General features: G+C 50.9%; 1 protein-coding gene across 1 annotated transcript in view; it reads right to left on the bottom strand.

Moving 5' to 3' along the window:
* Nucleotides 1-25,472, bottom strand: part of PDIA5 (protein disulfide isomerase family A member 5) — a 92,232-nt gene extending 66,760 nt beyond the window's left edge. The window contains exons 1-3 of the mRNA XM_030858388.2: nucleotides 25,313-25,472; nucleotides 3,867-3,993; nucleotides 902-989 (exon numbers count right to left, since the gene is read on the bottom strand). Of these exons, the coding sequence (XP_030714248.2) occupies nucleotides 902-989; nucleotides 3,867-3,993; nucleotides 25,313-25,360 (263 nt within the window). The 5' untranslated portion in view covers nucleotides 25,361-25,472. The remainder of the gene's footprint in view (nucleotides 1-901; nucleotides 990-3,866; nucleotides 3,994-25,312) is intronic.
* Between the last annotated feature and the right edge of the window lie 349 nt (nucleotides 25,473-25,821).

The raw sequence follows: 25,821 nt of genomic DNA, 5'->3' as shown, positions 1-25,821 counted from the left end.
CTATGTGTCTTTGCTCTGTTTTTGCCGATCTATGCCCAACTGGGAGCTAATTATGTGACAAAAGGTGTGTGTATAGAAATCCCAGCAGCAAAAGCACTGAACACAGGGAGATGTGGCAATTACTCCTAATGACTGAAAGGAAAGGGAAGCTGAGCACACCGTGGACTCAAAACTCCCAAACTCAAAAGCATCAGAGGAATTCGAGCAAGAGCCCCCTTCGCCACACTCAGAAGCAGCTCTCCCTCCCACGGGCCGGCGCTTGCTTCTGCCACCGCAACACCGACAAGGAAGTCTCCGGGAGGGGCAGGCGAGGCAGGAGGAGAAGTAGCTCACAGCATCATCATCAGGACGCGTGGGGGCAGGGACGCAGGCCAGAGGAGAGAGCCGGAAGGACTGAGCCACCTGTCCAGGACTGACACATCTAATGGAGCCACCTTGGAGCCAAGGCAACAGACAGGTCGTCAGCTGGCTCCACCGCTTTTGCACCGCGGGCACTGGAGTCCTCTATTAAGGGCCCGGGCTACAGACCCCCCCACCCAATAAGCAAGCCCCCCGAGTGGCCCTGGAAATCATCTTGCCTCTTTGGGCACCAAGGCCCCCTCTGCCACCCACTGAGAAGGCAAAATCAAGTGACACAGGACAACAGAGTAAAAAGCAAAAGCACTACGGAGGAGGGAAGAAGAGGGGCGGGGCCGGAAAGACAGGAGCGGAGCCACACCTGCCCCTCCTCCAGCCCACAGCGTCCTGCAGCATTGCTGGGCCGGGGAGGGGGGGGCCTTCTGCAGCCATCTCTCCATCACATCCCCTCTCCCAGAGTATCAATCAGGAACAATTCCCACCCCACCCACCAGAGCCCACGCCCGGCCCTCCAGCCACCATACCCCACATCCCCAGGACATACCCACAGTCCACCCAGCAGATGGTGCCTTGTCCTTTCACTGCCTGGGCCACAGTAGACAATAACCTGAGATGACTTTCAGCTGCAGCCTCTGTGAAAAAACAAAAAAGTAAACATCTGTACCCAAGTGCACCATGGCCTCCCCTGCCATCTTCCCTCAGGGGCAGGGAAGGACGGAGACCAGTCCTAGAGGTGAGGTCCTGAGCACCAGTTAGAACGTCGTCCCTGCGGCAACGGTTCTCTAAGAACAGCCCAGCTCTTCTCAGAAAGCTCTGCTCCCGCCAGCCTCACAGACCCAGAACCCTAACCCTAACCCGCCTTCAAGCCACACCTCACGCCTCACTCTTCCCAGAATCTCTCGGCCGGATCCTCAACTTCCAGTAGACTCTCTGACTCATTACTATTCTGGGAAACATTTTGAAAATTCTATAACCGAACAATTACAATTCTATAACTAAGCGGGGACCGAGTCTGCTGATTCCACACTGGTCTGCCCTGGTGCCCAACCTGGGAGCTGACAAGGGAGGGACCAGACCCTTCCTTCACTTGTGCGTCACACACTCACCTAGGGACTCGGTACAACGTGGTGATTTAACGAGGTTTACGTGTGACACTAGTCTCTGATGGACTGATACTAAATGTACACAAGTCACTTCCACGGCCCTCTTTCCCAGCACTGGCAGTACCTCGGGGGACAACCGCAGGACCGTGGACTACGCCTCGGGGCCGGGCGGATGAACATGAGAAAGGAAGAGGCTTTGGGCAAAGCCCGTGGAAACTAGGAGGGCGGGTGCTTAGAAACGGAGCCTCTGTGGCCAGGATTTCCACGCTGCCAGCCTGCAGCGGTCCACTGCTGGGTGGCTGTGGCCAGGCTGTCACCTTGCCCCGTCACCCCTGTGAGCTCCCTGGCAAGGGCCTCCACGCAGACGCTAAGGAGAGCGCAGGCTGCCTGCTGCCTTCCCCCAGCAGAAACCACAGGACACACTCCACAGCCAAGCAGAAATGATATGCGAACTAGCTACCTCCTCAGATCTCCTCTTCTAGTGTGGCTAACGGAAGCTGTTTGTGAACACAAAGCATGCTGAGCCTTTCACGCAGCGAACGGAAAGCATCCCGCAAGAGCCGTGCACGGAGCCTCCTGCAGGAGGCCCTCCCAGGAACCCCCCAGGCCCACAGGAGGAGGGGGCGCAGCCGAGGTGGGAAAGGCCACCCCCCACCCTTCCAGCTGGGCTCTGGGAGGCAGGGGAGGGAATGTAGAGCCATGTGAAGGCCCTCCCAACCCTGCCTTTCAGCCGTGGAAGGGGAGGCACTGGCTGGAAGGGGTGGCGTGGCGGGGAGAGAAGCCAGTTCCCGGTGCTGCTCCCAAAGCCCCGGGAGGTCCCCAAGTCTCAGGAGCAGGGCTGGGCAAGAGGCAAGGAGGCAAAATCACCCGGCCCGCGACCAGCGGTCCAAAGCAGGGAGGAGCCGGGCACACGGGCAGCACTGAGAGTTCCACTACCAAGAGGCAGAGACAGAGGCTGGGCGACGGCCCGAGAGAAAACAAGAGCGCTCCCAGCCCTGCCTCCGGCCCCTGCAAGCCCTGGTCTGGACACCTCGCCTTCCCACTCTCTCCTTTCCGAATCCTTGCCTGGTGGTGAGCCTCCTGTCGCTGCAGACTCAGAACATCTCTCCGCGCGCTCCAGCAGAGGAAGCGAGGCGGAGGCAGCAGCGGGACCAGCTCTACCGCCCACTGGCTGGTAGACCTCAGATCAGGCAGCTGTTCTCCCTGAACTCTAATTCCTCCCTCAACTGGACATTACCCGCAACCTCACAGCAAAGCAGCAAATGAGAGTGTGTCACACAAGTTCCTGTCAGAGTCCTTCTAAGAAGATGAGCTTATGTGAGGGGACCCACCCAGGGAAGGACCTGAGCGAGTCCCTGGAGGGCACTGACGACCCCCCAGCTCCGGAAGCAGCCAAGGGGGCTGAGCCACGCTGGTCCAGGGCCCTAGACCCCAGGCCTCAGGAGCAACTCTGCTTTCCCCCTGCCTTGGTTTCCCCCTATTCTCGACAGGAAAGGAATGCTAGTCACATGCCGGGCTCCCAACAACAACCCCAGGGAGTGTGTGCCAGGCCCTGGGAAGGGCAAGCACGTGCCCGGGTGCTTGGAGGATGCAGGTTCACGAGGGACACATATCCAAAACATCCATCGGTGCCCCACGCCAATGGGAGTCGAGGATGAGCTGCCAGGGAGAGCTGTGCCCGGAACCAGCCCCGCCACTGGCCGCTGCTCCTTCAGGGCACAGAATACTTGGCATCCTTGGGAGCAGCGAAAACACTTAACTCTGCTGGAACAGCATCAGCAGTCAGACGTTCAAAGTCGCGGCCAAGAGCTGAGCAAACCTCTCTCCATCCGTGATGCCCTCGCCAGCTTCAAGGTCAGAAGAGGCAAACCACTAGTCCTACCCCCGCTGAAGCCACCCTGTCCTGAGCGTGGAGCCCACTCCAAACTCAGTCTCTTGTTCTGACCCCAGAGCGGGACAGACTGGGGCCAGGCGGGGCCAGGGCTGCCAGCCTGGGTGCGTTCCCCCAAGCCTGGGACCAATTCAGCTGGCGACAGGTTGGCCCAGTCGATTAATCAACAGCTCTGGCGAAGCACGCCCTGGCAGGCCTGGCTGTGCTGTCCAGAGAGCCAGAGCGTCCATGCCGGGTGGTCACTGTCCTCTGTCCTCCTTCACACACACGTCCTCTCCCTCCTGAGGTACTAAGGGACTCCAGAAGGCTTCTCCTAAGAAACACTGGTAAAAGGGAACTGAAACGCCCTCTTAGGGATCCAAAAGCAGCAGAACTGACACCCCTGCATCTTCTGACGGACCTTCCCTGAGAGGTTTTTAGTCCCGGGGTCTCTGCCTCCCACTTCTGTCCCCGTTCCTTCCTTTCCATCCCGCCGCATCCCTGACGATGGCCCCAAGGCCAGGAGGGGCACTCACCAGATTTGGAGTAAAGCACCAGCACGTTATTCCGGGTCCTGAGAAGTTTTTTCAAGTCCTTGGGGTCAGAGATTCTCTCGACGAGTGAGGAGAACTTTGTAGAGGACAGCCACGTCGGCAGGACCACCTGGGGATCAAGGAGCCAAGGACCATGAGTCTCAGGTCCCGGCTGGGGCTGAGCAAGAAGGGGTGCCCCAGAGGTGCTGCCTCTAGGCACAGTTGCCTTGGGAGGGATAAGGCTCACCCCTCCTTCTCTCAACTCTACACTTGCCTTTCGCCTCATCCCCTCTCCAAATCGCCCCCCCTCCCACAGGGACTCTTCCAGACCACTTCCAGTCACCAGCTCACCCTTCATCTTTTTTATGAAGCCGTATGGACTGCACAGGTACATAAGCACACTGCATGGACATTCTTGCCATCCTTTCAATCACGACCTCCCTGGGAGGTCAATGTCTGTACCCTACACTGCACCCAAACACCACACACTGGAGCAATGTGAAAACTCCATCCCACCTAGCAGCACCAAAGCCCCAAGTCCACAGGGAAGTATGATCACCTCTTAATGTGATCCCGTTTAGGGTGGGAATGGATGCGTGAGGGGTTTTCCACTCTCCCCACTTAGCCAATGATCTCAGGAGATCAGCCAACAAGAAACAAGCCAATTCTCCCAGAGAGAACCCTGAAAAACCTTGGGCCCTAGAAGTACCAGGCACCTCCGCAGGCATGAAGAGAGGTGGGCTGAAAAGCAGGGGCAGGGAAGGGGAGGTTGTTAAATGTTTGAACAAAGAGCTGTCTCACAGCAGATCCCCTCACCCAACCCACACAGCCCCCTGCCTAGCCGGCAGAAAACACAGGGGTTACCATCTACAAAGACTGAATAAGAAAAGCTCTGCCAGGAGACACCAGGCAAAGGTGGGAGGAAGTATGGACAAATTGAACCTAGAGATCACCCATCTCCCCTAAGCCCCTACCCCCCAGCATCTCCCTTCCCTTCTCCAGAATGTTGCCAATCTGATCCCCCCAAGTAGGTTAGAGAATTTTTCTCTAGGTTACCTGAGGAGCATAAGAAAAACAACCAAAAGATAGTGATTTGGAGACTCTTCCAACGAAACAGCTGACTTCCCATTCAAATACCCACTGTGAGGCCCTCCCAGTAAACAAGTACCCTCCACCCCCTCCCCACACTCAAGAGTCTGCAACCCACAGCCTATGTCTTGATCTTCATTACACACAGATAACCAAGATTCACCAGACGTCTGAGGGAAGCCCTCAACACAAAGACAGAGATGAGAACAAAACAATGGAAAGATGAAACTTAAAAAGAACAGAAGAAAACAACTAAAATTATTATCCTCAGAGAAATAAAATGGTGCATCTATAAGACAAGAATAGAATGCTATGAAAAAGGAGTAGTCAAAGAGAATGATGAAAACCTCTCAGAAAGTAAAATCCTTGCAGAAACAAAAAATTTCCATAGGGCTGAAGGTAGAACTGAAAAAACTCCTATGAAATAAAACAAAAAGATCAAGAAATAAAAAGCAGAAGAACAAGATAAGACAAATAATAGGTATTCACTAAGTGCAAGAGCCAAATTAAAGGAACTAAAGAAAAAGAAGAAAACAGAGGAAAAGAAATTATCCAGGAAATAATTCAAGAAAATATCCCAGAACTGAAGGATGTTGAGTTTCCAGGTGAGAGGGCCCAACATCACCAATAAAAAAAAAGACTCTCACCAAGTACATCATTGAAAAATTTCAGAACACTGCTGACAAAGAGGAGATGCTGAAAGTTCCAAAGGGAAACAAAACAAAACAAAACAAGAAAACCACCACACACAAAACATCAGGGGTCAGAACTGGCATAGGACATTTCATCAGCATACCAAAAGACAATGAAGCATTGCCTCCACAATTCCCCAAGTAACATGATTTCCAACTGGAATTCTATAACCAGCCAAACTACCTGTCAATTGTGAGTAGAGATTGACTCAGACAGACTTAAGGTCTCAGATGTGAAAAATTTACCACCAAATTTCCCATTCTCAGGAAGCAACTGGAACTCATGCTCTACCAAAACAAGAAATAAATAAAAAATGAGAAAGACATGGAACCTAGGAAACAAGGGATCGAACAGAGGAGAGAGGCAAGAAGTACCATGTTGATGGTGAAGAGAAGTCCCAGAACAAATGTCCTGACCCCACGGAGCAACCAGCCCAGAATGGAACAAGGACAGAGGACAGAGGAACGTGGTCAATAAGAAGTGGCAACTACAGATTATCCTATATGCTTGATCTTATAGATCAGTTAAATAATCTGACGAAAGTCACACAGCTAATAAGAAGCAGGTCCAGCATCTGAACCCCAGTCTCTCTATTTGACCCCAGGCCCTCTCATGCCACTGCCTCTTTGTAGCCAGAAGTCTCACATTGAGTCTGAGCTCTACCACTCAATAGCTAAGATGCCTGGGCAACATCACTCAATCTTTTAGACGCTTAGCGCTTCGCATCTGATGTGGAGAAAATGATACCTCCCTTGTGGGACAGCTGTGAGGATGAAATGGGGTAACTTATCGAAAATGCTTTATAAATCATAAAGCACTCTAATAGGATCAGTTACCGTAATATTTAATACAAATTTCCATCTCAGCAGAGTAGGAGATGGAAATGTGGCCATATTTTAGTGTTTCTAAATATAATCTGCCATTGGATGCAACTTTACCCTCCCCAGGGTAAAACCATCAGGAGGAGCTGTCCAAGAATGATTTCTCCCTTATTCTGCCCCAGCAGGGCAGTGCATGATGCCTGAGGACCCCCTGCCCTCATGCAGCGACCTTGAGAGCTCACCAAAAAGTTCATTCCACCTTATTATCACGTTATTCCACTGCTCCCAGGGAGCTAACGCACTTCAGACTAAAAGGTCCATAGCACAGTGCGCATGGGTAAAGGAAAAAAATAAGAGAATCTGTTGGACACTGCTGTTTTAAATCCTCAAATAACCTGGCCAGTCAGAAAAACAATTACCCTTGCCCAGTGCCTCAGGACTCTGACCCGAAGACCAGCTCTCCTGAGGCTGGCCGGCACCTGCACTTCTGGACAGGGGAGCAGGAAAGGGGAAGGGAGGGCAGGCCCAGTGCCCACCTGCCTGGGTAGCACAGCAGGGTGCAGCTGGGCCAAGCGACAGCAAAGTGTCCACAGCAAAAACCACAAGAGCACCAAGTTTCAAGGCTTATCCACAGCTTCCTTCCTAGAAAGCCCGGCGAGTCCCTCAGGTCCTCTAACCAACAGCCACTCTCAGAGTAAACAAACCACTTTGCAGCCAGCCACCAAAGCCGCTGAGCCAGCGTTCACCCTCACACAGCAGAGAGCTTCAGCTCCGCCAGAAGTACAATGATGCTGGGGCTTAAACTCACGGTCTGCGGCCGGCCTGGTTAAGAACCCTTTATGGAGGGTCCATCTCCTCTTCATCTCGTCCCATCCCTATTCCAGCCCCTAGACTAGGAGCACCTGGCCCCTTGAAAGCCCTGTTTGTCCAGCATAATAAACATGACAGACACACTGGCTGCCACACTCTTGAGCTTTGCAGAGGTACCCTGCTGGGAGCATGTTACAAGGTAAGTCCATGACAGCTCTCAGGAGACCCAGAGGGACCACGGAAACCAGACAGACCTAGGGCAGTCAGAGAGGGTCTGGGCTGGAGAGGGGTGGGAGAAGGCAGATGGGGCCAGGCTGGGGTGGAGGGTGGGGTCTTCAAAGCCTGGCTCAAGAGCCCCTTCTGGCCCGATCTCAGACTGGACAGTCGTCAGAAGGCTGGAGTGAAGGGACCTGCTGGGTGGCTGCCCAAGTGGAGCGAAATGGGTCAATCCAAGAGCCTCAAGGGAAAAACAACAGAACTCAATGATTATTCATATGTAAGCAAGGAAGAAAGAGAGTAGAGGCTAAAATGACCCAAGGATTCTGTGCTCGGAAATGGAACAAGAACCAAAACTGGAAGAACTGGGAAGCAGCAGCAGCAGAAGAGGCTTCTGTTGTATGTTGAGGAAGGTGATAATAAGCTTGGGTGCAGACATGTGGACAAGACGCCCCAATGCAGGTGTCCTCCAGGCTGGAGAGTGAGGTCAGTGAAGTCTCAGGGGTCGGGGTCCAGGGGGAGAAGTCAGGAAAACCCTCAGCTGAGGAGGAGGAGGAAGGACCAGGAGAAACGTGGGAAGAAGGTAGGAGGTACCACAGACCTGGTACCTGGTCAACACAGACCAGGGAGGAGACACACAGGAAATCAGGTGTGATGTGCAGGCGAAGGTCAGGGCCAAGTCCCCAGGGATGTTCCGAGAGCATCCTGGTGATGGGAGGGCGGCCGGAAGCCAGGCTGCAGAGAGAAGCACACCCCACGCAGCGGGGAGCACAGGCGGCCGCAGGGTCGGGAGAAGGATGGGCTGTCTCCACCTAAGACAGGGAGCTGCATGGACGTTTGTGGGCACTGGAGAGGCAGGATTTGCAGGGAGAGGATTTGAAAATTTGGGAACAAGAGGAAAATAGGATAGGTAGATCCAGGGGGAACTAGGGGGAACCAGGGGACTTTGGTGTGCAAAGAGCTAAGATGCTCAGTATAAGATCCCTGAGAGAGGAGGGGGAAAGGCCCTTGTGTCTGGCCTTAGACAGACCCTCACCTTAGCAAGCAACCACAGGGGCAAAGGGAGCGAGGCCCTTTCCTCCCTCCCCTAACCCCAAGGGGACTCTCCTCCGGCCACTTAACATTCTCCTTTCTCCTCCACTTCAGTCGATTTTAACCTTTCCAGTGTGCACGCTCCTTCCTTTCCTTAAGATACAGCTCCAGTAAGCCTTGGGTCTCCTTGCCAAGAGCCTTCCTGCAGACTTCATAAGGCACAAGCCACAAACCTTGCTAACAACAATAACTAAGGCAACTATAACAACGTTAATGATACACAAACTCTCTGCTTTGTCAAGCCCTCAGCGGGGATGGGGCAATGTTTGAGAAGGAAGCCAGCCACCTTCGGAGCCAGCCATGGAACTGCTCCTGGGTTCCGCAGGCTCTTTACATTCTAAGTCTTTCCCTTTGGAGGTAGAGGAGAGAAAAAAATCCCCTTTGTGCCCTATGCAAACTCCTTCTTTCCCCCAATAATTGTTTTCTTTCTGCCCCAGCCTTAACAGTACTTACATCAGGGCTGAGCTACCCCATGGGCTGGGCTGAGATCCATAAAACCTTTGCGTGGGTGCAGGGCAGAACACTGCCAGGAAGAACGGCTCCCTTCCGCTACTGCTAGGGAATACAGGCCCCCAAAGCCAGGTCCTGCTTGCATCAGAGTCAGTGCCCGCCCCCCCACCCCGCCATCAAAGTACCGGTCCCTCCAGCCTCCAACCCCTGTCATAGTACTACACCCGCCTCAGAACACTGGGCCCCTCCAACAGAGAAGCAGCCCCCTCCACCCTGAGCCCCTTCCCCCATCAGAGCGCAAGGCGCTCTGCAGAGCCCACTCAGGGTGCCTGGCACGAAGTCCTCACCTCCACCCTCCACCACGGCTGCAGGCAATGAGGTCGAGGACACTGACGTCTCCCCCTCACCTTCCAGACTCCCTGCAGTGCTCTCCTAACAGGTGTCTGCCCTGTTCAGGGCCCACCAGACAAATGGTCCTCCAGCCTGGAGCCTCACGCTCCTCTCCTCCCTTTGTGGTTTCCCCACACCCCTCAGACACCACAGAAAGAGCACTGCTTCTGGAGTCAGACAGACCTGGGGTCAAAGCCAGGCACTATCACTTATAGCTAACTGATCTCAGATGTTACGAGTGTCATTTCCCTGCCTATAAAGTGGAGAAGATAATACTGATATCTGCAGGGTTGCGGGGTTGGCTGAGGATTAAAGGAGGGGGAGAAAAGTACATAGAGAACCTAACATAATGCTTGGCACACAGTACACAATCATGGTAATTATCTGTATTAGTACCATTAGTGAGACAAATCACAGAGCAAGGGCAACAGAAGAAACGGCACCTTTTCCTCTCCAGGGCCCTGCCGGCAATCAGGCAAAACAGCACATCCAGGCAGGAAGAAACGTGCACGTACACACATGCAGCATCAAAACCTCGAGTGATCACCCGTCAGCACAGCAACCATCGGGCCACACAGCACATGGAGGACGGTCCTTCCAGGTTTTGTGCCCATTTGCCCCTCACAATAACCTGATGAGTGGGCACTAGCCTCATCCTACAGATGAGGAAACTGAGGCTCAGGGAGGTTAGCTTACTTACCAAGGTCACACACAGTAGGTCAAGTTGCAGAGCTCGGACTAGAGCTCGGGCCTCTCGGGTCCTGGCCAGAGGTGTTTGCTTCCCTCCACCCCACAAGCTCCTTGGACTCGCAGCGACCCACGTGGACCACCTTCCCAGAAGTACCTCCTTCCCAGGAGCACCTCCTTCCCCAGCCAGGCCCATCAAAGCAGCCAGGAAAAGCCCAAATCTTCCAGAATCCCCTGGCAAGGAGAGTCCCAGCAGGGATTTACACTAACCCTCTGCTCCCCGCAAGCCTAGAGCACCCTGTTGTCGACCACCCTTCTCGGGACCCTGGGGCAGTCAGCCCAGATCTGCCATTAATCAGAGGTGAGTACAGGGGTCCGGGCTCCCTTCTGCCTCGCTGTCCCTCTAACACACCACACTCACAAGCTCCTCTCTTCACTTAACCTCACCCACCATCACCACCAGCCTAGACATAAAGAGTCATACAATTCTGGAAAATAACAGGGAGAACAGTCCTTGCCACATTACACCCTCAGCTTTAAAAAGCTCCAGATCTCTGGGGCGCATGCCAGCACCCTCACATTCTCTATAGCCCGGGAGGCTGTCTGTCGTTATAGATTCACTATTCAATGCAGATCATGAAGCCAGAGGTATTCTATTATGTAAAAGCAACTTGCTAAAGGAAAAAGAGTTGAAGACAGAAGGTTAACATTACGGAAAAAGGGTGGAGGTGGGACTTGACCTTTTTTGCTCTGCCACCTGAAAAAAGATACCCTTCTTATGTTGGGAGCTGTGAAGAAACTGGTTTAATTTAGTGTAGCCCACATTTTGCTCAAAATAGTTTTGAAATGTCAGAATCTAAGTCTAGACTCCTAGGAAGCTAGTGGTAAAGGGATCCAGGAATAAGGTTAAAAACAGATGACTTGAACCCAAGGTCAGAGAACTCCAGCTGGCTGAGTATTTGAGAGCTAGAGGTTTGTTAGAAAGAGTCAGAGACCCAAGTTTTGTGCTGGCTTTGATACTTACTGACTATGTGACCTTGGACAAGCCATGTCTCCTCTCTCCTTTCTCTGTAAAATGAAGGGGTTGAAAGTGATTTCCAAAGTCCCTTCCAATTGTGATATTCTGCAAACCTAGTTTCATGACCACTACCAGAGAAGTACGGTGAGGTAATTACCCCTCATGAAGGAACTGCTGAGTTGCCCTGGGCATGTGGCCACCCACATTAAAAGTCAAACCTCTCAGTCTTCCTTGCAGCAAGTGCCCCTGGCATGTAAACAGAAGTGTTATGTGGCAACTTTTAGGAACTGTCCCTCATAGACACCTGGTATGAGTCTTCTTAGCCTCTTCCTGCTTCCTGCTTGCTAGAATTTGGAAAGATGGCTGGAACTCAAGCAGCCACCTTGAGACAATGAGGTAGAAGGACTTGCTAAAAATGTGGAGTTATCAAGATAGAACGTACCTGGGACCCTGATACCACAGAGGGATATACTGGCCCTAGAACACCCCTTTCCAGCTTCTATGTGAGTGAAATAAACAGTCGCTTTAAGGCACTATCATTCTGGGTTTTCTGGCACACATGCAAATAGATCTTGTATGCCTACTGAAACAAAAGCTTTAACTAGAAAGAAATACCAACATCTGCTCCAGTTGGGATATTTCAAATCATTGAATCATGCATTATACTTTAGATAAACTGTTACAAGGAAGGAGACAGCGAGACTATCAAGGATCTGATTTACTGTGTTCCTCCTAATTACCCGAGTTGCACTATGCCTGTTCCTAACAGTATCTTGGTCACCTGGTGACAGCTACCCACAAGTGAAAGGAAAATTAGCTAGTAACTCTCCAGTTTCCCCACAACCTCAGCCCTTTACTAGTAAGGGGACCACTGCAGGCAACCAGAAGGCCAGGACATTCCTTGTAGTTCACAGGCTTGAGCTGGGCTGGTTGGTTTCCCAGATACAAGACTCCTCTCAACGTTCCTCACATGCCACCTCCAGCCTCCAGGTAGCCCTCCAGAGCCAAGGCCTCAAAATCTCCTGAGGCTGCGCAGTACAGAGGAGCCCGGAAGGCTGTGGAAACTAAACATGTTAATACATAGAAATCCGTGTCCCACCATTTCATTTTGGATGGCTCCAGTCATTAGAAAGTCAAGTTCCTCCCCCTCCCAAGCCATTCTGCCAGCCTATCACACTCTGAAGACAGCAAACACATTCCCTCTTAGGATTCTGTAGGGGAAATTCCCCGACTCCTCATGTGCCCCCAAGCCCCTCACTGTCCTGAATGATCTGCCCTAGACACCGCCATGTTCCTGGTTCCCAATGTGACTGACCCCAAGGCTGGGAGCACGGTGGCAGAGCCTGAAGAGGGTAACGTGCCATATTACACTATAATTTACTTTTGGAAATAAATACCTATGCTTTCATAATTCACAATACAGGAAATTAATCTCAACACAAATCTTGATTTTTGGATCATGGTTTTCTTAAAAAAACTGAGAAACACCATTAGTGAATCTCTTAAAATATGGCAGCCAACTGCCATACAGTGCTGGCAAAAGCCTAAACCAGTACATTTCTTTTGGAAAGCTATTTGGCACAATTAATCAAGTATCTTAAAAGTATTTACGCTCCTCGACTCCGTAACTCCACTTTGGGGAATGTGTCCCGAGGGAATCAGCAGAGATTCTGACACATACATGACTTGCTCGGTCCTACTCATAAGAGTCAAAAATTGTAAACGACCTAAATATTCAACAGCGGGGGAGTGACTACTTAGAGTAAACCACTCAACAGAATAAAACGTGCATTTACACGATGTTTTCAAAGACTGTGCAATGAAAAGATATTTTTTTAATGTTAAGTTTTTAAAAATAGAATTCAGACTGTACATGGTATGATTACAACTATACACAAAATTATGCTCAGAAAATAACTGGAAGAAAAAATGCATCAAAGTAAGGCTTCGTCCTTGTGCATATTTTTCTAACTTATCATAATAGGCATGTCCAATAGAAATACTTAAAGAAACAAAATTTACCATCATTTGATTACCGTCATGGAAATAATTAACAATCTCAAAGTATTTCCCCACCACAAGAAAATATAACTTTACAGTTGAGACACCTGACAGAAACCTCCTCAACTAAGGGACCAACAATAACACCACCAGTAATGGGTCAAATCAACTTATGTCTCCTGATACAATGCTCTAAAGGGAAACATCCAAAACCAAATTGAGGGACATTCTTCAAAAATGTCAAGGTCCCGGGCTTCCCTGGTGGCGCAGCGGTTGAGAGTCCGCCTGCCGATGCAGGGGACGCGGGTTTGTGCCCCGGTCCGGGAAGATCCCACATGCCGCGGAGCGGCTGGGCCCATGAGCCATGGCCGCTGAGCCAGCGCGTCCGGAGCCTGTGCTCCGCAACAGGAGAGGCCACAATAGTGAGAGGCCCGTGTAACGCAAAAAACAAACAAGCAAAAATGTCAAGGTCCCGAAAGACAAAGACTGAGAAACTGGCCCAGATTAAAGGAGACTAAAGAGATATGACGATTAAATTCAACATGTGATTCTGGATTAAGTCCCGAGCCAGGCGCTGCATTCCTGACTTTGATCATTGTACTCTGGTTATGTAAGAGAATGGAAACACTGAAGTGTTTATGGGGGCAAAGGAGAGTCATGTCTGTAAACTTTATATATGCAGAGGGAGAATATGATAAAACAAATGTGATAAAATGTTAATATTTGTGGAATCTGGCCGAAGGGCAGATGGAAATCTTTTATATTCTTCTTGCAGCTCTTCTCTAAGGCTATTTCAAACTTAGAGTTAGGGGGAAAACACCTAAAATAAGACAGAAAAAAAAGAGATGCCTAGAATACAACCAAATACTGCCCCCACCTCTTCCACAGGCTTCCCGAAATCCTCGGCCATCTATCCAGTGTCACGGGCACTTTCCCATGTAAGTGCAGTGCTCACCTGCCCTTCTTCACTTCCAGCTGACTGACTGTTCACTCCTCTGCTCACCTGACATTGTGTAGTTTTTTTAGTAAGAACTATTATACAGAACCTGCAAAGAACTTTGCATGCAACACGTACCTAGAATGGCTTTGATGAGTGAGGGTGGGGGGGGAGAAATGCTAATTCTTAAATATAGGTAATTTATGCCCCTTAAATGGGCAAATTTTAAGCATCTGTCACTGAGCACTATGGCTAAATACCCTCTTCACAAGGAGCTAATAAGGCCTAACCTCAAACCTAGTTTGAAGATTTCGCCACTGATATTTCCCAACGTTCAAATAAATGTCCACCACCCAGCAGACTTTGAAATAAAAACAAGCACCGCCTGGATGGCGTGTGTGTGTGTGTGTGTGTCTGTGTGCGTGTGTCTGTGTGTGTGTGAGAGTGACAGAAAGACAGAAGCCTGGCCCTGGGATGTGGACCCCTGACTAGCTACAGCCGAGGAGCTAAATGTGCTTAAGAAAGACAGAGAAGTAGGAAAGCGCTTGGCTGGCACAGAACCCAAGAGAGGATTCTTTAATCCCTACATCGAGGGCCTAGGGATGCGGCCATGATAATGATAAGAGCTGCAAGTACAGAGTGTTTGTTGCGTGACCAGGAGCCAGCTAAGCTGCTCATGTGACTAGTTCATCTAGTTCATTCTCTTGGCAAGTGAATTAAGTAGGTACTTTCATTATACCTATTCTATAGATAAGGAAGCCGAGACAAAGAACACTTAGAAACTTGCTCAACGTCACCGGCAAGTAGGTAAGAGAGCTGTGACTCAGACCCAAGATGAAGTGGAAAGATCGATTCCTAGAGCCACACACGTCTCACCGCTTGCTCCTATAAATGCACAGCCAGCTGCACGTCTTATATTTTGCTTCCTTTACAAGCCACACCGTATACATGGGCTACACAGTTTTCCCACCTGTTTCCACAGCACAAACGTGGCTGTCAACAAGGGAGAGTTCAGAGGCAGGACAACTGATCTGAGAGCTTATGAAAACAGGTTTTCTTATCCTGAAATTGCAACTGCAGTGCATTTAACCAGGACTTAAGTCCTAAAGCTTTTAATGTTGTGGAAAACCTCTTCTAGAGCCAAGAGGGCTCTGGGTTGCTGCCAGCCTGGTGTGCCGGGCCTGCTAACGAGGAAGAGCTGGTGGAGGGAGCAGAGAATTAGGTAGCAGGGACGAAGGAAGAGCAGGTGAATTCCCACTCCGGAAACCCAACCCTGCCTCAAAGCTCCATTAATTGAAAATAACAATTCAAGTGCTCATGACTCATGAGGTAAATCTGTGCTTTGACATACAGCATATCATTCAGTCCCCTAAAGCTGAGGGTCTAAACCGGCATTTTCTACCCCTCTGGCCTTAACCCAAGAGCCAAGTCATAAAATCACTTCGGTGGGTTACCACCAGCATTTTTAAAAATAACATTAAAAAGGAAACATCCATGCTTCCCTGGTGGCACAGTGGCTAAGAATGCAAGGGACATGGGTTTGAGCCCTGGTCCGGGAAGATCCCACATGCCACAGAGCAACTAAGCCCGTGTGCCACAAATACTGAGTCTGCGCTCTAGAGCCCGCGAGCCACAACTACTGAAGCCCACGTGCCTAGAGTCCGTGCTCCACAACAAGAGAAGCCACCGCAACGAGAAGCCTGCGCACCACAACGAAGAGTAGCCCCTCTTCGCCGCAACTAGAGAAAGCCCGCATTCAGCAATGAAGACCCAACGCAGCCAAAAATTAATTAACTAATTTTTAAAAATTAAAGAGAAAAGGAAACATCAGTCTGTACCATAAGCAGCAAGACTGTTTTTGGTGAAAAATCTGCATCTGTTATGTTCATATAGACATATATGTACTTGATTATAATGTAAAATGCAAAATTGTTCTTCCAGGAGTTGCAGTAAAAATGTTTGAAAAACTGCTATAAACAATCTGTGTGGGAGGTGGTACCATCCCCACTTTACAGATGTGAAAACTGAGGTTCAAAGAACTTAAGGAGGGCTTCCCTGGTGGCACAGTGGTTGAGAGTCCGTCTGCCAATGCAGGGGACGTGGGTTCGTGCCCCGGTCCGGGAAGATCCCACATGCCACGGAGCAGCTGGGCCCATGAGCCACGGCCGCTGAGCCTGCGCGTCCGGAGCCTGTGCTCCGCAACGGGAGAGGCCACAACGGTGAGAGGCCCGCGTACCGCAAAAAAAAAAAAAAAAAAAAAAAAAAAGAACTTAAGGAATTCAACTTGGGTGAAGTAAAAGGGCAGAGCCGGGACTCAGAGGTCTTCTGGGCACAGATTAGAACCTCTTCTCTTTGCCCATCAATGTGCACACTTCCCACTGGTATCCCTCGAGGTCTCTCCACTCCCCAGAGCTCCACCCAGAACAAGACCTGAAAGGCCAGCAAGTCTGCTTTCCCTTCCAATCTAGCTACTGAGCACAACCAACAAGAAAGAGCTTCGACGACTGCCTGAGCCATCTTCTCTGCTACCCGCTTGTGCACACTTCCCTAAACGCCTGCAGAGAAACGCAAAAACGGCACATGCTTCAGCCAAGTGATGCCTCACAGTGTCACCAGTGTGTGTGACTTGTAACATGGGCAGAAGTTGTGCCACACCACTCGGCCCAAAGCTGCAACCTTGGCTGGCAAAATACTGTCCACCACGTAAAATTAATGTTAACTTGTAAATGTCTCCAGTTTGTAGTTGCACAACAGCAATAAGTATAAGCTGTTTGGAAATACAGATTCCTGGGCCTTCCCCTTGAAGAAAATCACCTCGTGCATCTGGAGAGCCCAGGAATCCATTTTTACGCATACCTCCCTAAGACGGTTGGATTCACAGCCAGTTTGGAGGGCCCTTATTCCATCTTTTAAAAACCCCCTCCCTGGACTCCATACCACTCCCCTCTCCCTCACAGCCAGAATGTTCCATCTCCCTCCCCGCCTTCTACCCACTCCTCAGCATTGTCAGAGCTGTCAGCCCCCCACCATCAAAGAGGCTCTTGGTGGAGGTCCAGCAATGACCTCCACATGGATAACCCAACGGGCACCTCCATTTCTCGTTTTGCTCAGCCTCTTGAACCTAGGCAGAACTCGCTTGGTCTCCCTTCTACCTCTCCAGCCACCCTTCCTATCTTCTTTGTAAATCCACCTCCACCATCCTGCAAATGCGGGAGTTCTTCAGGGCTCACTCACTCAGTCCATCTTCTCTTCCTGCCCCACACCCTCCCCTGGGGTCCCCCACCTGAGCAGCACCCCTAAATTAACATCCTCAGCCCAGACCTCTTTTCTGAGCGCCACACCCTCACATCCTGCTCACTCAGCGGCTCTTAAACCGGGGTCAAGTATAATTCTCAAACGTTAAAAACCCAATTCTCATACAAACAAAGACTGAGCATATTTCAAAGGGTTATTAACTCATTAATAAGGGACCCACTAAAATGACAAAGCTTGGTCAAAAGAGGATATAAGAAAAAAAAGGTTAATAAAAAGATTTTAAAAAGAGGTTATAGGGAATTCCCTGGCGGTCCAGTGGTTAAGACTCCATGCTTCCACTGCCGGGGGCCTGGGTTCAAACCCTAGTCGGGGAACTAAGATCCCGCAAGCAGTGCAGCACGCCCCCCCCCCAAAAAAAAGAAGTAGTTATAAGAAACTTACAAGTGGTCGATGAAAAACAGGTATGATATGATTGCTAAATGAGATACCAAGCCGGTTAATGTCCTGAAGGATCTCTCTTCTCTACCAAACAGAAATCATTTGCATCCTTTCTAACTTTACAGAGTATGGGTCCTAAGGAATAATAAACAAAGTGACATTCCCTAAAGTACTGGAAGCCGCTGAGGTGGGCTTCCTAGACAATACTCCAGTGTGACATTAGAAAGTCACTAGATCATCTTTTATTTCCAAGTTTGGCGATAATTTTTCTTACGCTGGGGTCTATGAATTTGGATGGGGAAATATCACATCTCTATTTTCACTAATTTCACTAAAATTTAGCCTTCCCTTTATTATGAATGTAGGTAACTAATTACAGTAGCACTTACAGTGTCTGTGACTTTGCCATCAACAGAAATCACATGTTCTCATCACAAGAGGATTGCTGCAGGTATCTTGAAACACTGTCTATGCTTATCACTACTTAAAATTACAGAAATTATCAAACTTGCCACTAGATCTTCTTATATGACGCATTAAAAAATACATACTATTTTGTCACAATTTATTATATTTTAATAACTATATTTCAATATCACTGGTTTCTTTTGTAATCCTATGCATTCTGTTTTATACATTTAAAAATATTTTTCTAAGAAAGGGTCCATAAGTCTTCAGAGAGGCCTTTCCTGACTCCCTGCAGTAGGACAGGGACCCCTGTTACACATTCTCTTACCACCTTATCTTCCTCCTTCCAGCACTTACTACCTGAATTAAATAATAAATTAGTGGCTCTCTCACTAGGAAATGGGAGGAAGGGATGGTGTCCATCTTAGTTATATTTTGTCCCAAATGCCTTGGTATAGTATGTCTGGCTCATAAAATACTCTCAAGAAGTATCTGTTAAAAACAAAAAAAAGGGGGCTTCCCTGTTGGCACAGTGGTTAAGAATCCGCCTGCCAATGCAGGGGACATGGGTTGGAGCCCTGGTCCGGGAAGATCCCACATGCAGTGGAGCAACTAAGCCCGTGCACCACAGCTACTGAGCCTGCGCTCTTGAGCCCGTGAGCCACAACTACTGAGCCCACGTGCCACAACTACTGAAGCCAGAGCGTCTAGAACCCGTGCTCCGCGATAAGAGAAGCCAATGCAATGAGAAGCCTGCGCACCGCAAGGAAGAGTAGCCCCCGCTCGCCGCAACTAGAGAAAGCCCGCACGCAGCAACGAGGACCCAACGCAGCCAAAAATTAATTAATTAATTAATTAATTAAAAACAAACAAAACACCAACAAAAAAGAAAGATCTGTGGAATAAATGAACATCTGTGACATGTGCAACATGCAGACAGTGGTCCATGTTTCTTTGAAATGAGGAGCATGTACAACACTCTGCCCAGGGCCCAGCGGGTCAGACCCCTTGATGACAGCAAACCTGCTTGTTCCTCGGGAGCCTGCCCTACTTGGCCCTAGAACAGAGCTTTCCAGCCAAGCCCACATCTTGGCTCAGAAGCTAGATCACCCTAATGTTTTAAGCCCCAATGTAAGGCCCTCGACCTAGATCTCCATTAATACCTTCCACGCGAAGGATTAAAGGATCTGCTCACGAATTAAAGACATCTGCTCAAGCCAAGGGGTTAGACAAATGGTGGGATTCTTTGGGGCGATGGATTCTCTACCCCTGCCCCAGCCAGCTGTGAGGAGTGGGGAACTCTGAAGCGGGGCACAGGCTCACCATCAGGCCATCTGGGAACAGAGCGCACATCCACCTGGGGGCTCAGTATGACCCTGGGGGATAAAAAGACACAAAAAGGCTATTCTAATCCCATACTCCTTCTGAGTGTCTAACCCCGACTCCCCCGCACTGCATGACCGCAAAGCTAATCATTTAGAAGTGGTCATAAACTGGTGTGTGGAAGGAGGCCCTGTTGGACGTAGGTGGTCAGAGGGGACAGCTATCTAGAGCCATGCAGGAGGGTGATGAGAAGGGCAGGAAGGATGGTCAGTGAGGGCCTGGCTACGGCCCCTACTCAGGCCATCAGGGAGCTAAAGAGCAAGGTTCACGGACTCCCCAGGTAAATGGCTGGTGCTGCGATTTCAGAAAATAGCGCGTGCCAAGGAGGCTGCTCAAACATTCAGGCGACCCACTCATCTGCCTATGTCCTCCCCTTCCTGGCCATGACCATCAGTGGTCTCTCTCTTCCTGCTCTGTCAACCTACTCATCTCTCTTTCGGGGTAACAGTACTCAACCAGCTTACCTCACCCAGCTCATGTGGGACTCGAAACTACACAGGTGTGAAATAAGTGGAAATGCTTTGCAAACTCTAAAGCCCTCTACAAATGCGCCAGGTGTCTTCTAATTCTCGTTGCCAGGTCAAATGGGTAGCCAGAGGCCTGGGTCAGGGCCACAGGATGGGCCAGGCAGGAGGAACAGAGCTCCTTGCCTCTCCCACTGAAACCTAGGACACCAGGTGTGGGGGAAAAGGAAGCGGGGGGCAAGCAAACCATGGAAGTCCGGCAACGTAGGAGAACTTAGGCTCTCCTACACCCCATGCGCACTCTCTGGTCCACTGTCATTTAGCCTCCAAAACCTACCACAATCACCAAGGGAGACACAAGAGCCCCACAGAACAAAACCACAAAGCGGGGCGTACCTTCCAGGGAGGCGGTGTGGTTGGTATCTCCATTCTCAAGAGAGGATCCACTTTCAGAAGAAAGGGGAAACACAGAGCACTTAAATCCTCAGTTCCTCTGTCCGCATGCACGCGTGCCCGCGCACGCACACACACACACACACCCCCATCCAGAGGCTCTGCAGCGGCCCCGTGCAGAGGGGCAAGGAGCCATCAGGAGCTCAGCTCCAGGGGACTGTGCCGGGGAGAGTCCTGGCTGCACGGGCCCCCCAGCCGTGTCTCGCAGCCTCCGCTCACACCCGCTCTGGCCCTTCACTGGCTTCCGGGCGCCCTTTCTCCAACGATCTGAGGTGACTGCTGTGGCTCCTACTTAGTGGGCACGTCCACGTGCCACACAGTGTGCTGGGTGCTTCCTGTATTATTTCTGATCCTTTCAGCTTTGCAAGATGGGTATCATTACCACCACTGACAACAAGAAAACAGTCAGGGCCCAAGGTCACATAGCTCCTGAGTGTCTGGCTGGCTAAAAGCCCATGTTCTTTCTATACCATCGCACTGGACTACATCTTGTAGATAACAGAGAAGAAAGTAAGAGGAAGAAAGTGTTGTTTTGGGAAAACTAATCCAGTCTCTTCCGCTCCAACCCAACCCTCCACTGTGGCATAACTGCTCTTGTTAGTGAAAGGGCCGTTTTCATCATATCTCTCCATTGCCTAAAGAATCAAGTCCCTAAAGCTTTGTCAGGTATTTAAGATTCTTTCCAATTCACTTTTCCAGCCTCGTTTCCCCAACCCCACCCTCAAATCCTCCCTTCCATCCAGCCCGGCCCATCACTCCTCATTGCCCATGTTTCTGTCTTGGCTTCCCTGCCTGCAACACTAATTTCTTCAACCAAACACAGACTGGGGGTGACTGCGCGCCAGGTCTGGGCGAGGTGCTGGGACAGGGAGGATCCCCGCTGTCACAGAGCTCAGAGTCTGCCTTCCTTGTGAGGCATGAGCTGCGGCCCTTCTCTGGCCCCTTGGTGCCCCAGAGCATGACCCTGGTCCGAATCCACAGCACTGTGTTTGCCACTCCTACGGCACTCAGTCATTCCAACTCGTGTGCCAGTTCTGTTTTAAAACTTCCTCTGTAATGTGTTTACTTCTGTGGGAAAAGTGCACTCCAGGTTCCAAGCAGCATTATCAATGGCAGTTAGGCTCTCATGCCAGCCCACAAAAGCCTACTAAATATATAGCGGTGTAGAACCTAAATACGTGTACCTTAAAAGCTCTGCAGGAGAGACCAGGGCAAACGTCTGCTGCTTCCTGCACCCCTACCCACTGTGCCATCAAGTTCTGAGCTTCACGCCACCCTCTGGGGCAGAGGCCTGAGCAGTGGGAGGAGGGAAGCAGGTGGGAGCTGGCACGACAGAGATGGAGGGGGAAGAACGCTGATGTGTAATTCAGGGGCCTGGCTCCCATCCCCACTCTGTCTTTACAAACTAGGCCTCAAGTGGGTGAGTCCCTTCCCTCTCAAAGCCTTACTTTTCTCTTTTAAAATCAGGGAGCTGAGTTAGGTCAGTAGTTCTCAGACCTCTGAAGCTCACAGATTGGCAGGATATATTTTTAAACATGTATTTAAAGTATATGTTTAAAAATATATAGTGTGTATTACATATATATTTTAAAATAAATTTTATCAATTAAAGGACTTTTTAATAAAATCACAATATAGTATCACTGCTTTCATTTTTTTCAAAAGGACATTATAAACCACTCCTCCACCCCCCCCCACATGCCCTCCCTCAATATGGACACCGTGTCAGAGAAATGAAGTTTTAAAACCGGAAATATCTGGAATCATGAAAAAAAAAAGCCATTCACCATTGTTATTTTTCCAATTTGTCCGTGAACCAGTGCAAACTTCATCACAGCCCAGCTCCAGGCCTCAGCCTGACGATGGAACCCTTGAGCTGGGTGAGGCTGAGTCCTCTCCAGCTCTGACATTACTCCACTCTGAGCGAGCTCTGGATGGAGACTATACAACAATCAGCATGGATGGCCCCGGGCAAGGGTCAGCTGCAGGAAGGAGCTGAGTGGGACAGCAGGAAGGGGCAGTCGGCTGCAGGGGTAGGGACAGGACAGCCTGGCCTCCCCAGCCGCAGGCCCAGGGCAGAGACACCCAGCCTGGAAGGGCTGGAACTAACCTGTCCCAAGTGTTGACTAGCGCTGTTTCCACCCCAGAGTGTGGAAGCCTGCGAGTCCCCAAAGAAACTTTTTTAAAAGTTCCTTTACTAACTTTTTCTGATCAAAAACTAATGCACATTCATATAGAAAACTTGGGAAGTACCAAAAAAGCAAAAGCAAAGAAGTAGGCAAAAGTCACCCACAACTCCACCTTCCAGAACAATCACTGTAAACATTCTGATGCACTGCTAATCCCTCAAACACTTTTGTAGCTATCTTCAGCCACCCTGGGATTCAGTTTTGTGTCCTGCTTTTCCCCTAATTATCACACTCAAATACTTCTCCATGTCCTTAGATATTCTTCATAAGCATCATAACATATTTTGATAATAAACCCAGCATTGTAGTAAATACCAATATTCTTTATAAACATGACTTTCCGTGGTATGGATAGGGCCAGAAATCATTTAAACATGCTGCCGTTGTTAAGCATTTAAGCCACTTCCATATTTTTGCTATTGTAAAAAACGTGGTGGGTGTACACCCCTGTCCATGAATCTCTGTAGACCCCTTTACACTTCTCTGTATCTCTTGGGTCACAGCCCAGTGCTCTGCGTGTATCTGCCCCCAGTAAATACTGAGTGGACAAAGAAATCCAATCCACTCCCAGGAGCTGCGGAACCCTTATCAGATGGACGTAGAGTTTATATTTACAAAGGCCCACCCTGGTGTCCACCCGCCACTCATCACTGACCCTACACCTCAGGCTCACACCTGCTAAGTCAATCTTGGGCTTGGGGAAAGGAGAAGATGTCAATTCCTTGTTGAGGCCTCCCAGGTTCTAGGGCTCTCAGCAAACCTACCCACTCTCCACACCTCCAAGTGGAGGGCATCAGCAGACCTCAATTCCCTAGAGGACTCCCACAGCCCCTCCTGAGGGCTCAACCTACCCCTTAGGAAAGTCATGGCTGACCTCCCTCTAAATTAATGTATGGCTCCCCTTCAGGCGTGCTCCCAGAACTTCAAGTATCAGCACTCACCGTTCTGTCTTTATCTGCTCACAGGACTGACTCCCCTGCCCAACGCAGGGCAACACCAGAGGGCAGGAACAATGTGTGTTTTGCTCCCTGCCCAAAATCCAACCCAGTGCCAGCCAAACAACGGGGTTGATAAATAAATGTTTGCTGAATGAAACTTCTTTCTGGTCTGAGTCTCAAGCCTTTTATTTTCACAGGAGGGAGAGGAAAGGGGAAGAAGAGAGGAAAGTAGGACCTCCTAAAACAGCCCAAGTGCAAAGACCTGATAGCGGGTGGCACTGGAGATGGCCCCCTCTGCACAGTCCAGCAGTCCTGCCTGGCCTAGAAACCAGTCCAGACCAACCGGCAGCAGGAACAGAATACAAACAGATCAAACACACCTAGATTTCAGGAAGTGACACTGCCCCACTCCAGCCTCGTTTCTCTCCAAGAGAATGGTCAGATCTAGAGGAGCAAGGACCTTCCTTTCCCACCCATTTTCATACAACTAGAAAATACAGGGTCACTCCTCACTGGCGAACCCAGAAGGTCAGGGTATTGAGAGATGGAAGTATTTAAAGCAACTCAAGCCACACTCCATTTTTTTCTCCTCACGTTTCGTCCAGCATCCTCGCCACACCCAAAAGAAAAAACCTGTAAAATCTGGGTTGGAGAGAGTGCCAGCAGCAGGAGGTTCCCTTCAGGAACTTCAGGTAAAAAAGGAGCCAAGATTGTCCTAAAATAAGGCAGACCAGAAGTTATACTAGAGGTGTGGAAGGAGGCCGTATTATCCTATCACACACCCACAGCAACACCAAGGCCAAACCTGGGGCCCTGGGTGCTGTGGACACACCCATTCCAACCTCTCTCAGGGATGCCCTGCGGCATTCCTCCCCCACCCCACAAGGGTAGCAAACTCCTCCGGAGAGCCTGCACTCCCATCACCCTGGCCCACCCCTTCTCCACTCCTGTACGGTTTTGCAGTTTAGAGCTACGTCCTCCGATTTCTCATCCGACCCTCCTGGCAACCTTGTTAGAGTGGTATTTAAAGCGTCCCCATTTCATGGATGAGAAGATTAAGTCAGGTACATTAAACGATAGGCCGCGTCACAAGCCAGAAAGTGGCTGAGGTTCCAGCCAGCCTCAGTTGGGTGAAGGAGCTTAACTCCCCCGCGGTGACCCCACCCGGCCCCGCCAAGCCTGGCCGGCTGGCGGAGATCCACGTGGTGACTGGAGGTTCGCGGCTGCTCAGAGCCGAAACCAAGAACTAGGTGGCTGGCTCCAGAACAAGGTTTCCGGCAGTGCTGGTGGCAAGCACCCCCTTCTTACCCCGTACTCACACAGGTACAGGGCCCGGAGTCTGGGGTGCAGCACCCCCGCAAGCCGCCGGCGTCCGGCCCTAGCCCGCGGCCGCCCCCTGACCTGCGCCCCTGCAAAGTTGTGTCCGCGGCGTAAGCCCCCCACCCCCGCGAGGGATCGCCCAGCGCCCCCGGGGTCCCCCACCCCGGGCTCCTTTCGACCTTTGAGCCCCGGAGCACCCCGCTGCGAGTGCACGGCGACCGCCCAGCTGCCTCCCCCGCAGCCACCGGGTCCCCGCCTGCGCGGCACGCACACCCCCAACCAGGCGCCCGGAGGCATCTATCTCCCCGCACGTCCCGGGAGGGCCGGGAGCAGGGAACTTGGACCCTCGCCGGGCGCACGTGCCGTCCCGGCCCGGACCCCAGCGCCACCGCCTCACCCAGACCGCCAGCAGCAGCAGCAACCACGCCGGCACGACCCGCGCCATCCCCGCCGCAGCTGCCCACGGCCGGTTCTGGTCCCCACTCGGGCTCCCGCGACCGCAGCTCCGCCGGGGGCAGCCACCGCCGCCACTTCCCAGCCGCTCCCCGCCTCCGAGTTCCCGGTGCCACGTCTGCCAAAGCATGCGCACCGCGCTGGCAGAGCCTGCCGGGGAGAAGTGCGTGCTGGGAGTTGTAGTTTGCAGCATGGCTGAGCAGGGGTCAGCGGGTGTGAACTTGGCCCCCAGGCCAGGTAGAAGTCTGAGTGGAGTGCGACATGGTCAGGGTCAAAGAGTAAGGGAAAGCAGTTAATTTGGGGGGCTTGCTCTGTGCCTAGAACTTTAGAAACAAGATCTCCTTCAGCTCAGGTAAGTTTTATTTTCCACACTTTGAGGATGAGGTGGCAGCCCAGAGAACTGAATACGACCCAGATCACACAGCCTGGAAATGGCAGAGTCCAGTGCTGCTT

Source organism: Globicephala melas, chromosome 4 (genome assembly GCF_963455315.2).
Source record: "Globicephala melas chromosome 4, mGloMel1.2, whole genome shotgun sequence".
Lineage (NCBI taxonomy): Eukaryota > Metazoa > Chordata > Mammalia > Artiodactyla > Delphinidae > Globicephala > Globicephala melas.
This window is presented reverse-complemented; position numbering and strand designations above follow the sequence as displayed.